Source organism: Lathamus discolor, chromosome 3 (genome assembly GCF_037157495.1).
Source record: "Lathamus discolor isolate bLatDis1 chromosome 3, bLatDis1.hap1, whole genome shotgun sequence".
Lineage (NCBI taxonomy): Eukaryota > Metazoa > Chordata > Aves > Psittaciformes > Psittacidae > Lathamus > Lathamus discolor.
In genome coordinates, this window is record NC_088886.1 from 136475636 (window position 1) to 136488842 (window position 13207).

Consider the following 13207-nt stretch of genomic DNA (forward strand, 5'->3'; position numbering starts at 1 on the left):
CCCAGGCCACCTCACCACCAGGCACCAGCTCAGGGCAGGGGGCTGCAGCAGCCAGCATAGGCTGGGCTGAACCCACACATGGTGTGTGGTTCACACATGCAGGAGCCACCAGGGATGGTGCTAACGTGCTGGGGTGGCCCAGGACCAGAGTCTGTGGCAAGGCACACACTGGTGAAGGCTTGCTCCTACGGTGTGAGGGTACAAGGGATGCCGGATGGTGGGGAAGATGCTTTCCACATGAGAGCATCTTCAGACCCTGGTATTTCCACTGGCTGAGCCACAGGCAGCCAGGAGCAGTGCCTGAGATGCTGGCAGCACTACCAGAACAGGGGCAGGCAGCCACTACTGCGAGGTCGTGACCAGCTCCACTGCCGCCAGGCTGGGGGACAGCCAAGGGACATGGGGCAGCCACAAGAGCCCTTCAGCACAGGCTGGGGTGAGGCAGCCACAACGGAAAACACAGACCATGGGCAGGGGTGGAGGAAAAGCATCATCCCCATCCTCACCTGCTGCAAAGAGCATGGGAACTCCATGAACCTTGGCCCCAGGAGTGTGGGTGGGCTACAGGGCAGGACTGCTGGGGCACACAGGGACGGTTTTGGGGTACTGACAGATGATGCCAAACAGGTCCCAGCCGCCTGCCTGCACCCCCGCCCAGGGCAGGGCAGGAAGCCCCCAGCTCACCAGTGCCGGCAGTGCAGCCACATCACAGCCCTGCGCGGGGCAGGGAACGCAGCCCTGCCCAGGCACCAACAACGGCCCCGCTGTTCAGGTTCTGCGGAAGTAAACAGGGACCCTGCCAGCACATTCCTGCTGCTGCCCTGCCTGACCCCTCCTGCCTGCCCCTCACCCCCCGCCCCCGCCAGGGACACCCATCCCCATGGCAGCATGGACAACATGCGGCAGCCCCCAGCACGCACACCCTGCCCCGGCACGCAGGGGCATGGAGAGACACAGCCCGGCCAGGCAAATAAAATAGATGATATTTATTAGCAAAATAAAGGACAAACTCTCACTCAAAGGCCCTGCCAGGTGGCCAGGGCCACCCCACACAGCCCCATGCTGCTGCTTCCAGTGCCAAAGGCAGGTCCTGCTCTGGGCAGGATGGGCAGCGCTGCCCAATGGGAGACAGCATCCGCAAGGCACCAACCAGCCTGCGTGCATCCTGCCCAGCCCTTTCAGTGGAGCAGGTTTTGGACGCGGTGCAGGATCCGTCCCAGCTCTGAGATGCAGGATGCCCTGCCCGCCCATGGAGGGGCCTGGCACCCAGCCGGGTTGCCAGTGGGGCTGAAGGTGCAGCCTCCCGGCTCAGTCTCGGCCCTCCCAGGCATCCTCCCGCTGCTTGTTCTCCAGGCGCTTCCTCTCTGCAGAGACAAGAGGGGGGTCAACCCCACGTCCCCATCACCACACAGGTACCCACCCCGTGGAGGTGGCTGTAGCCCACCCTGGGGCACCCCCCTCCCACCCAGCACCCTGTGAGAAAGCATATCCATGAGCAGGGTCGTCCCCCCACCACAGCCTCCCTGGGGAATTCACATCTCACCCTGGGCTTCTTGCAGCTTCCTCCTCTCAGCCTCTCGCTGGGCTGGTGTCTGCTTGCTGCGTACTCCCAGGGCACCGATCACCAGCCGTCTGGCCAGGGCTGCTGATGTTTCGGGGCGCTCCTTGGCTGGCTGCAGGAATTCTGGGTGAGCAGAGATGGGGGACATCAGTAAGAGCATCCCAGGAGGATGCAGCACTTAGGTGCTGTGGAGCTATGCAAGCCGTCCTGTCCCTCCCTGGTTATCGGGATGAAGATGCTGTAGCATAAGCACCACGGCACAAGCCAGCATTGGGGGGGTACCACTCACCAGCATATGCCCTGGCTTTGGCTTTAGAGGCACGGGTACCCTGGGACAGTGGACGTGTCTTCACCATCAGGTGCTTGGTGCTGAGGGCATCGCGTGCTGCAGGGAGAGAGTAGTGGTGTCCATGCGTGAGGCCAGCCGCACGCCCACAATCTGGCCATGGGAGAGGCAGGGATGCCTCCTCTCTGCCCATCCCCCGCCGAATAGGGAGCAGTACCTGTTATGGGGCTGGAGAAGACACCCAGGGCATGCGTATCATCCACCCACTTAATATCAAAGCCTTTTTTCCTGCCGGAGAGAGGGAAGCTTAGCAAGGCATCAGCACCGAGTGGGCAGGGGTCTGAAGCAGAGCCCAGGTAGGGGACCCCAGAGCTGGTGGCAAGAGTATTGCAGGCAGACTCACTGATAGCTGCAGAAGACACGCATCAGGTCCTCAGTGCGGAAATCAGAGGGGAAGTCATAGATCTCGATGACATGGGGCAGCTCATCATCGCTGATGTCCGGTGCAGCAGGCTCAGCCCCGTAGTAGTCGAAGCGGGGTGACTGCTGGCTCTCCCGCCTCTTCTTGCCCGCTGAGAGCTGCAGGGGTGGGAGAAGCACAGCACTGAGCAACCCCTGCCCGCCTGCCCCATGCCTGCTCCCAACCCACGGCGAGTGCTCCCTGGGAAGTGGTTCTGCCTCCACGGCCCACCCCAACACTGCAGATGGATTCATGGCATCGAGATATTAGGAGTTATTGACTGGAGTTCTCATGCTATGCACTTGCTTTTCCCATTACCAGCATGCCTCCACTTGCTGTGCTCTGCAATCCCACCAGAGACACAGTAGGAATGGCACCAGTGACACAGTGCGTGCACCCCCAAGCACAACCCTCCTTCTGCAGTGACCCAAAATACATTTGGGGAACCACAAGGAGTAGGACAGCAAGGCCAGGAGGAAAGACTGATGTCTGCCTGCCATGCAGGAGCACTGGGCTTGGCATGCCCCTGCTGCAGCACATGCACTGGAGCAGCCCATCAGCACCCCAGCTGCCGACGTGGAAAAGCCGGCGCTCTCTGGAGGAGCAAGTTCTGGTGGTTAATCACCTGCACAGCTAAAATTTATGCCTTATTCCTCCTTTGAATTTGTCAGTCTCTGCTTCCCAGCCGGTGGATCTTGTTCTGTCTCTCTGCTGGATTAAAGAGCCCTGAGTCCCCAGTCTCCTCCCCGTGATGGAACTTACTCATGCTGATCAAGCCCCTTCTCAAAATTCTTCTTGATAAGCAAAAGTTTGTGCGCCTTTAGTATCTCACAGTGGGGCACTTCCTCCAGCCCTAAAAGATGATGGCTGTACACTTTGTTACCTCTCCCGTTTTTCAACCTTCATTTCAAAACATGGGCAGCAGTCTCCCACTCCCATGACATGGGGTTGCAGCTGCCCCCTACTCCCCTCTGCCGCACAGCATCGATGCCAGTATGCCCCCCTGCACCACTCTCTGCCCAGTGAGCTACCCTGCATCACTTCCTGCACCCCTCTTTCCAAACTGCACCCTGTCAACGGCAAAGGGTGCTGCAGCTGAGACACTGGGCCAGGCACAGCCCAAAGCCATCAGAGGCTCCCCCGTCCGCCCTGGAGCATGGTGCCAGGGACCAGGTACATAACTCAGCCAGGTTCCCAGCCTGATCCCCCAAGCGATCGTAGCAGAACACACCGTGGCTGGAAGAGTCCATAAATCCCAGCCAGCTCACTCAATAAAAAGCGCTCATTCCGACAATTTTATGGGGAAGATGGATTCACAGCAGGTGAGGGGGTGCTGCTGGGGCGGCTGGATGCCGGCGGAGGGTAGAGCTGAGTGATGGAGCTCACGGGACAGGCCAGCACTGCTGGCAGAGCCGCCTGCCCTGCCACCATCACCCTTTAACCGAGCGCACCCCTGCCTGCTCAGGAAAGCGAAGGAGCCATCCCCAGGCAGGATGAAGCCCTGCGGTGCCGCTTGAGGGAGCAGAGCGCTCGGGGAGTGCCAGGCGCAGGGAAGATGATTAGAGAGCGGGAGCACAGAGTGCCGGAGCGCTCCTTGACCTTCACAAATCACCGAGTGTGGTGGGGCAGCAAGGACAGGAGCCGTCTGGCCGCAGGTTCAGCTGTGCAGCAGGCACAGCTCAACAGGTCCCCCTGCATTGCCAGCCCAGGCACACAGCGTGCCCAGAGCCCCCCAGCCATGGAGCAGGGAAGGGAGCAGGAGCTGGGGTACGGCTGACAGACGGAGCGAGGGGCAGCAGAGACGGCACCATGGAAAACAAAGCCTTCACATCACACCTTGCTGCTCGCTAAAGGCAGACCCTCACCAGAGCACGTTAGAGGGGTCTGTGGCAGCTTCCTTCCACTCCCTCCCAGTTGCTGAGAGTGCACCTCCAGAGCTGGAGGGAAGGTGTGCTGGCACTCACACACCATGGCCCCGGCATACGTACACCATGGTCCCCACCTCGCTGCACTGGCTCGTGGAGAGTCCTCCAAGCCCGCACAGAAATGGTCGCAGTGCTTAATTATCCTCTGTGCTCAAACTGATTTCTGCTCTGCATTCGTCTGGTTTCAGCTTCCAGGCAATGGATCTCGCTATGGTGTTTTCTCCTGCTAGATTAAAGAGCCTCCCACTATCAGAAATCTCTCCTCCATGCAGAACGTCATAAATCTTGCTCTCTGCCAGCTATCTGCATCGCACAAGGATTCAGTTACGAGGAAGAACGTTACTAATTTGCTTGTCCTTTCTGTTAATTAACAACAGCTCCCTCACCCCGAGAGCCTGTGCCCCACCTCAGCAGCCACGTCTGCCTGCCGAGAGCTCAGAGGGCTCCGGAAGCACCACGCTCAGCACGGGAACCTGCAGGGGGTGAAGATGGGAAGTTTTAATCAATAACCCCCCTTTTCAGGTTCTTCTTTACCCATCTGGGGAAGCTCCCTGGAAAGCTCGAACTTCGCTCAAAGCCAACGTGGATACTCCAGATCTCCTTGGAGTTAGCACCCGTGCTGCACAGCACAACCTTGCCCACAGCAACCTATGGCTGCACCGTAACATGGGCCCTCCCAGGGCCAGGCAGCTGCTCAGCTGCATCCAAGGACAGAGCCATGCCCACCGTGCCATCCCACAGAAAGCCAGTGCCCGCACCACATGCGCCCTCAGAGCAGCAGCACTGTGTCCTTCACACCAGCATTCACCACAACCTCCCTGCTGGGGCCATAGCAGGGGGGGGTAGAGACAGGCAGGGATGGGGGTACCCACACCCTCCCATGTCCCCCTCCAAGCAGCCCCAGAGGCAAGCCCCATGTGCCCCACACCCAACCCCACGCTGGGCTCAGAGAGGGCACAGAAGCCAGAGCACAGCCCCATGGACAAGGTGGGTACCAGCGCCCTTTGGTAAAGATGCTGTCATCAGGCACCATGAACTACTTCACACCCTGCTTCCAGCCCGGGGTGGACAGACACTGGAGGTACCAATATTAGCGCTGTTTGTTACTTCGGGCACGTTAATGCCTTTCAGAAAATTACCGTGTTGACGCTACTGATTTAAAATGCAATAAGGGATATCCAGCCTCGCTGCAGAGGCTGAGCCTTCCTCACAAGCAGCAGGAAAACAGAGTAGGTCTTCGTGCTAAGCAGCTAATTGTAGTAAATCCAGCTGCACGCATGCAGGAGGGGATGGTAATGAGCCACAGCTGATTAAGAAGCCGTGGTTTTGAGGAAACATCCCGTTGCTGTTTCAATAGGAGCCCATACATCTCAGCCCATTTCTTTATCACCAGCCCTGGTTTCACAAGGGTGCAGTTGCAGTTTACGGTGCTCAAGCAGGTTTTACTGGGTGCACTTTATGTACTGTAAAAGGGAAGATCTCCCCAAGCCTTCACCAGCACTGGGGGACAGGATGGGAACCAGACAGGGGTGAAGGTGGAGATCCCTGGCACCACAGGCAGCTTGTGCCCTCAGTGAGAGCCGATGGTACCAGCAGGCACTACAGCCAGGCTGGCCATACGCCCTGATGCAGCCTGCCCCCCCATGCACCCACCTGGGAGGACACAGGGACAACTGGCCCCCTTGCACCCCTGTCCCCACAGCAGCAGCCACCCACGGGTGCTGGCTTGCAGGACATACCTCCTCCAGCAGGCGTGGGTCCAGGCAGTCTCCATCATCATTGAACAGCATGTCCCAGCTCTCCTCGGCACCCGGGCTGGCCTCGTTTGGGGTTTTGGCACTGGTGCTGGTCTGCTCTTCCTCTGTGGAGCTGCTACGGAGACCCCTCTCCTCCTCCTTGGTCTCCTGGCTGCACTGGTGCTGCTGTGGCAAGCCTGCGTCCTCATCTGCCCCCGCGGGCTCCTCAACCCAGGCCGAGGGCGCGAGTTCCTCTACACCATGGCACAGCAGCTCCAGGGGCGCTGGGGGCTCCCGGCTCTCCAAGGGTGCCCCATCCCATGATCCACTCGCCAGCTCCTCGCTAGCACCCAGGCAGCCGCTCTCAGCCCCAGTGCTGCTGTCTGTGCAGGCAGAATGGCTGCCCACTCCCGCCGCAGCAGGCACTGGGTCTCCCTCCCCACTGGGATGCCCAGCACATGCACTGCTCTCTTCCTTGCCAGGTGGAAGCTGGGATGCGCTGCCCATGCCCTGCCCCGGGATGCTCTGCCCTGGGAGCACTGGAGCATCGTCCATGCCACCCCCTGAGCACTCAGGTTGGCAGCTGGCTCCCGGTGCACCCAAGGCACGCTCTGCCATTCCTCCCCACCTCTCCTCATCCTCTGGCACCCCAGTGGCACAGCCCTCACTCTGCCCTGCCTGAAGAGAACCCCCACACTCCCTCTCCTGGGCTTTCAGACCCACAGCCTCCCATGCCAGGCTGTGCATACTGCCCGGGTCACCCAGCCCTGCCGGCTGCAGGACATCCTCTCCTGGGATCTGGGATATATCCCTAGCTGGTCCTGGGGGCATCTCTGGCACACCACTCAGCCCTACCTGACATGCTGGCATTAGGCTAGTGGCAGGCATTGAGCTAGCGGGGTCACCCCCTGGCTTGGGGGTAGCCTCCATGGCCCCAGGCTGGGCACTCAGTGTGGATGGAGGGTCAGGCTGAGTCCTCATCATCTGCCGGCCGTGGCTGACCCCCACAAGTCCTTCACTGTGGGATGCTTTGTCCTGGGCAACAGCCGGATCCAGGCACGGCTCCTGTATGCTGGGTGATGCTCTTAGGCTCTCTGGCGCAATGGGGCAGTTGCCTCCCAGCCTCGAGCTGTGGCCAGCTGAGGCTGCCCGTGGCTCCTTTGGGCCAGCATCCCCCTTGTTCTCCCTCCTCGCCACTCTGCCCGCCTGTGTCCTGGCACGGGGGCTTTGCCTCTGCCCCTCGCCGCTGGCCTGGTGAATGTCCTGCGCCAGGCGGTGGTTCTCAGGCTCCCGGCGCTGCCCGGCTGGTGCGCTGCCCGCTGCTTGCGCTGCTCTCTCCCGCCGCGCTTTGGGCACATAGAGGGCCATGTCGGGCTTCCTGCGGCGCGGCCGCCCGCCCTCAGCTTCCTGCTGCATGGTGCCACCGCTGCCTGCCAAGGAGAGACAGTGTCACTGCCCTGCCTGCGCCCAGCAGCCACCGGGCACATGGTGGGCACCCCCTGCCCGGGTCAGTAGGTTGGGGTCCAGCCTGGCACCCACCCCCACTCCAACAGCAGTTGACACGCAGCAATGGACAGCAGAGCCCCAACACTGCACCCACCACAGCAGGTCTACAGAGGGGTCTGGCACTTGGAGCACTCCGCAGCCCTACAACCTTTGGTGGCATTTACCAGGCTTGGGTGAAGCAGGGAAACCCTCCCAGTATCACTGGGATGCCTGCTCCACCCTGGTAGCTGCTGCCTGAACCCCAGGGGCCAGCATCCACAGCTGAAGCAGGACACACAGCCTGCACCATACATGCATCAAAATCTGAGAAGCTGGTGGCAGCCACAGAACACCATAAACACAACTCCAGCTCAGGAACACCCCAGCCCAGGCCCAGGGCTGCCACCCCAGCATGCCACAGCCCCGCTCACCTGCTGCCCTGTCCTGGCAGAGATTTATTTTTCATCATCTTTGGCAGAAGCAGGCACACCACAAGCTGCCAGGCCCCCTGTCCCTATAAATATGCATCAGACAGAGTTTACGGAGATGGATGGCGTGGGGGGCTGCGCTGCGGTTGAGGGGAAGGCAGAGAGGGGCTGGGCTGGGGCCCCGTGATTAATCACTGCCCACTCCATTTAGGGGGATTCATCACAGGCCGCTGTCAGGTAAATCACTGGAAAAACACCTCTTCAGTAATTAATGTGAAGTGACGGATGGACAGCCCCCAGGCCCATTAATCTGGACCATCAGCGCCGACCGAGATTATGAATGTCAGGATGCATAAACTGCCGGCGGATCAATAGGGCCAGGAACCCATCCAAGGCTCTCATTTCCGAGGCACCTCCGGTACATTAGCCTCCCCTGCACGCAGCCCCCGACCAAGGCGCGAACGCTCCCTGTAGCCCCTCACCGACAGCCAGCAGCGGTGCCGGGAAGGCGAGGGGAGGCCAACCACTGGCTGGAAAGCGGCCGGGGCAGCCCGTGCCACACGGCATCATCCCCTCCTCCTGACAGACGGGTGGACAGGCGGCTCCCTCAGCCTGATGGATGGATGGGTCTTTCGCGGCTCTCTGGAAACCACTGGCAAGCCAGGGCAGGCAGTGCTCCCCAGCATCACCGCGGCATCCGTGCCTGCGCCTCGTGCCAGTGCACTCCTGCCCACCTCTGTGGCACAAGGTGCAGGCACGGGCGCCGCAGGGATGCTGGACACAGTCCCAGGGCTGCCCCAACCATTTTTCTGTCTCCGCAGCTCTTGTCATTTTCCCCCCTCTTTGATACACTAATTTTGCTGGCAGAACGATCCACTTTATCGACCGCGAGAAAGGAACGTATCCTACAAACCCTCCAAGGTCTGGATTAGTCATTTTTCAAGACCGAGGCATTATACATGTTCTCACTGAGCGGCAGCCCGGGTGCAGGAGAGGAGGGGGCACCAGTAGACCCCTGGCACCACTATTTCCAACCACACAGAGCTTCCAACTGCACTGAAGCACATTCTGCTAAAGGACTTTTCCCAGCCAAGCCCATGGGATATCACCAAACAGCTCGGGGAGAGGAACACTGATCCCTCCAGGCTCTGCTTCCAGCATGGGGAGCAGGCAGGAGCAGCACTGCTCCACGCACATCCCAAGTCACCTCCAAGAAGAGCCTTCACATGCAGAATTTATGGGCTCCTCGAAAGCTTGCCATTCACCTTGCCTCACCCTCCAAAAGCAGATGGTGCGGCATTAGCCATACGGCTGGTGCTGGGAGCATCCTCTCCCCACACAGCTTTGCCTCTGCCTGCCGCTCGCTGAGGGGGAAGAGCCGCATCCCGCAGCCCTGGGAGAAGCACAACAAGGTGGTGGCTGGCCCACGCTGGCAAACAAGCGCTGCAGCACTTTGTTTCCTCCCCACAGGGCAGCACAGCTCCTGCCCCCAGCCTATTACACACTTCATCGATGCCACAGCCACGCGTCGGCACCGACCGATTACACGCTCTGGGAGGCAGAGCAACAGCCCTGCCTTCTGGTCTCATTCACACTACACTGGACAGGACCAAGCTCACCCTGCAAAGCCAGGCAGCAATGGCCAGCACAGCCCCAAAAGGGCCCATGATGCCTTCAGTGCTGCCCTGCTTTTCGAAGCCGGCTTGGCATCACAGCACCAAGCAGGTAAAGGCATGCCATGGTACCATGGCAAAAGTGGTGGTGGGAGACCTGCCCAGCTGCCTGGCACACAATGCCCACTAGTCGAGTGCAACACAGCCTGGTGTGACTGGGGGATGCTGGAGCATCAGCCAGAAGATGGCCAGAGCTCCCTACAGGCACAGGCTCCCTTCACACCATCCCCAGGACTATGTGGCTCATGGGGAGCTTGTGCTTGTGGTATGAGTTTGTGAGGCCTCAGAGCAGCTGCTCAGGCAATGTGCCAGCCTGCCTTTCTCCTCTAGAGAGAAACGCTGCCTCCTCTTCTCTACAGGCAGCATTTTCTCCCCAATTTCTCACCCCTTCCTGTCCAGGGAAGGGCCCCACGAACAACAGCAAGACAGGGCTGACCACATCACAGACCACACTGCAGAGCGCATCGCCAGCCCTCCATCATCTGCATCCCTGCCCAGCAGGTGAGGACACCTACACCACAGCTCCAGTGGCAAAGCCAGGGCCTCTGCCACCAGCAGAGATGCCGACCACAGTCCCGCTTGGGGAAGCTGGGAAGAGGCACAGATGCGGGGCTGCAGGGTTCACATGGAGCGTGCCAGTTCCCAGAAAAGTTTCGGTGCCACCCAGCGCCCTCCCAGCAGGCTGCCGCATTTCCTGGCAGGGAGCTGTATTTTTAGCCTTCGAGGTTTCTAATTCCACTCAATCCATACTCCCATCAATAGAGCAGATAACCTTAAAGCCTTGACAGTGAACAGGGATGGCAGCACGGGACCGGGAGCCTTGGGGGACCCGCGCGCAGCCTCGGCACGCAGCTCGCGCACCCGCAATGTCACTCTTTACAGCCTGACACAGATTGGGCTCTTTGGAGGGGGAAAAATAAATAAACACAAGCACAGGACCAATAAAAAGGCAGGTACAAGGAGATTCTAAACAGCCCCACAGGGGAAGCCGCCACTTGCAGGGCTCATCCCATGCCAGGCACGTGCCTTGGCACGCTCGCTGAGTGCACAACACCGGTGCCCAGCAGCCTGGGTAAGGACCGTCTGGGGTTTTGGCTACCTGCACCTCTCCTGCTCCCAAGAGATACCCAAGCCAGTCCGCCTGGCCCACACAGCAGGCAACAGGGCCAGGGAAGAGACTGGATACCTGACAGGGAAAGGCAGAGAAAAGGAAAGAGCACAGTGCTGCTAGCACAAGGCAAGGCGAAGCACTTCAAGGAGCAGAGATGCATCCTGTTCAATGCCTGCCCACAGCCCCATGGGCTTTAAGACAGCCCTGTCCCCGCTGCTGCCAGGAGAATGTTCTCCAGCAGCTGGAGCAAACACTGGCTATGGGAGGAGGCAGCAAGGGCATCAAAGGCGCAAAGAAAAAAGAGATTTCAATTGTGCCTTTAATTTTCAGTGCTCTTAGGAGATACCTGGACAAGAGGAGGGTGAACAGTTTCAGACAGGAGGAGGTTTGTAAGTCACTAGTGTCCGCTCACAGCTGCAGGAGAGAAAAGGGACAACAAACCAGCAGAAGGAGTTAACAGCTGGAGAGCTAAGTGGAATACAAAGGACTTTACAAATAAACCCAGCAGAATCAGCACAAAAGTGAAAAGATCTATTAATAAACAAGGAGGGAAAGAAAATTAATGATGGCTCAAAAATAAAGATGACTCAAAAGGGCAAAATTACTGTTTTTAACCAGAAAAATGCAAATGAGGCAGAGCCCTCGCAAAAACAGCTGCAGGGAAAGCAAAACCAGCATCTCCACATAGACACGATCACCTGGCCAGTGTGGCGGTGCCAAGATGAACCCATGGACCCGCCAACATAGACGCGGTGCCAGGAAGAAACCAGGGCCCTGGTGACAGGCAGCGCAAACCAGGCACTGATTTTCTGTGTGAGAAAGGGTAATAAACCTGGAGCCAGTGCAGGATAAACCCCAGCACAGAACACAACCCGCAGAGGAAGGAGCCTGCACACCCACTGCAATGGGGCCCCGGATGAAGGACACTGGCTTGCCCAGCAGGAGGAATTTCAGAAGAATTAGTGGACAAAGCTTTTGGACAAGGCAAGCAAGGTCCATTTTAGCTGAACTTCACAGTATTGCTCTATACCATCTCCCAAGCCTCCACTTGAATAGTGAAATGTAATTCAATCTGCAGACGGTACTGAGCAGAGAGGAGTTGCAAACACTGGCCAGAATAGGGAAATCATTTAAAGGATCTGAGAAATGTAGGAAATGCAGGTAGGAAACAAACTGAGACCAGTCTGGGAAAATTAAGGTACAATAACCCAAGGCAGCCACTTGGTGTGCAGGAACAGCCTGAAAAGCAAAGCCCAGAGCCCTGTGGAGCACTCAAAAAGCAGGTGGCTGGGGTGACCACCCCAAAATGCACAAAGGGCAGAAGCTGGTCACCAGCATCATCCCATGGGACAGGCCAGGGCTACAACAGTCACAGAGCGGGCTGCACGCAGAGCTGTGTGAAGGATGGAGGGGATGCCGAGGGCAGGCAGCTGTGAAAAACAGCGTCCAGCACCTGGGAGCACCGGGCACATGTTTTATGAGCCATGGGAGCCCAGCACACCAAGCACCGGGGGACATTGTATAACTCCTGTGCCCTCAAGGCTGTCCCTGACAGTGTCATTCAGTGACTCAATAAGTTGGGGAGAGTTATGGGGTGTGCAATGTGCCATGTTATCTGGGTGCACCAGGGGCTGAGTGCCAGAGGAGAGTGCGACCAGGCTAGGCCATGGGGTGGGGGTCAGGGCTGAGACACGGAGTGAGGGTTGGGGCTGGGAGAGGGAACAGGGGCTGGGACAGGGAATAGGGGCTGGGGATGGGACAGCGGATGGGAGTCAGGGCTGGGACGTGGGGTGGGGGCTGGAACAGAGAATAGAGGTCGGGGCTGGGACACCGGGGTGAGGGACGGGGTCGGGGGGGAGAGCGGGACAGGCACAGTGTGCAGCCCTGGGACCGGGCAGGGCGCGCACCGCGGGCTGCTGTGCCCCCGTCCCGAACTCCCCGCCGAGCCGGGCCGAGCCGAGCCGAGCCGAGCCGAGCCGGGCCGAGCCGAGCCGAGCCGAGCCGAGCCGAGCCGAGCCAGGCCGGGCCGTGCCGCCTGCCAGGCCGCCGCCGTTACCAGTGGCCGCGCCGGGTCCCCCGCCGCTCCGCTCCGCGCCGCCGCCACCGCTTCCGCCGCTCCGAGCCCGCCCCATCCCGCCCCGCCGCGGGGAGCGCCGGGACCTGTAGTGCGGCACCGGCCCCGGCCCCGCTCCCCGGGCGGCCGCTCCTACCCGGCGGGGCAGCCCCCGCTGCTCCCCCTTCCACGCTGGCATCCCCGTGTCCTCCCCGGTCCTCTGCGCATTCCCGGAGCTGGGACCATCACGGGCATCCTCGGGGCCACCGCGGTCCTTCCTGCCCCAGGCACCACCGAGGGGAGGACTCTCCGAGGCTGGGGGGTGATGGACACGGGGCTGCAGGGGGGAGAGCGACCCCTGCTCCCCTCTGCCCGGGGCACCGGGGAGTTGCCGGGGCTGCGGTCACCTCCCGCCGTGCCGGCCGCCCAGGCACGCAGCCCGGGCAGGTGTCTGCGCCGGTTCGCTCCGCTTCCTTCCCGCGGCGTGGC

General features: G+C 60.1%; 1 protein-coding gene across 3 annotated transcripts; it reads right to left on the minus strand.

The window, feature by feature from the left end:
* Window positions 1-971: 971 nt before the first annotated feature.
* R3HCC1L (R3H domain and coiled-coil containing 1 like) lies at window positions 972-13207 on the minus strand. Of its 3 annotated transcripts, none has more exons than XM_065672036.1 (7): window positions 13126-13207; window positions 5972-7398; window positions 2251-2426; window positions 2065-2135; window positions 1851-1946; window positions 1544-1684; window positions 972-1364 (listed from the first exon to the last, which is right to left on the minus strand). In XM_065672036.1, exons 2-7 carry the CDS (start codon window positions 7382-7384, stop codon window positions 1309-1311), a joined length of 1953 nt encoding a protein of 650 aa, XP_065528108.1. In that variant the 5' UTR covers window positions 7385-7398; window positions 13126-13207; the 3' UTR covers window positions 972-1308. The 3 variants fall into 3 exon arrangements, with proteins under 3 accessions (XP_065528108.1, XP_065528106.1, XP_065528107.1); XM_065672034.1 differs by lacking the exon at window positions 13126-13207 and adding an exon at window positions 12722-12781; XM_065672035.1 differs by lacking the exon at window positions 13126-13207 and adding an exon at window positions 11012-11079.

Coding starts and splice junctions, on each gene's coding strand:
- R3HCC1L (XM_065672036.1), bottom strand. CDS start 7,384: ATGCAGCAGGAAGCTGAGGGCGGGCGGCCGCGCCGCAGGAAGCCCGAC. Junction 2,427..5,971: donor ACCCACGCCTGCTGGAGGAG/GTATGTCCTGCA, acceptor CCACCCCTGCAG/CTCTCAGCGGGCAAGAAGAG. Junction 1,685..1,850: donor CAAAGCCAGGGCATATGCTG/GTGAGTGGTACC, acceptor CTGCTCACCCAG/AATTCCTGCAGCCAGCCAAG.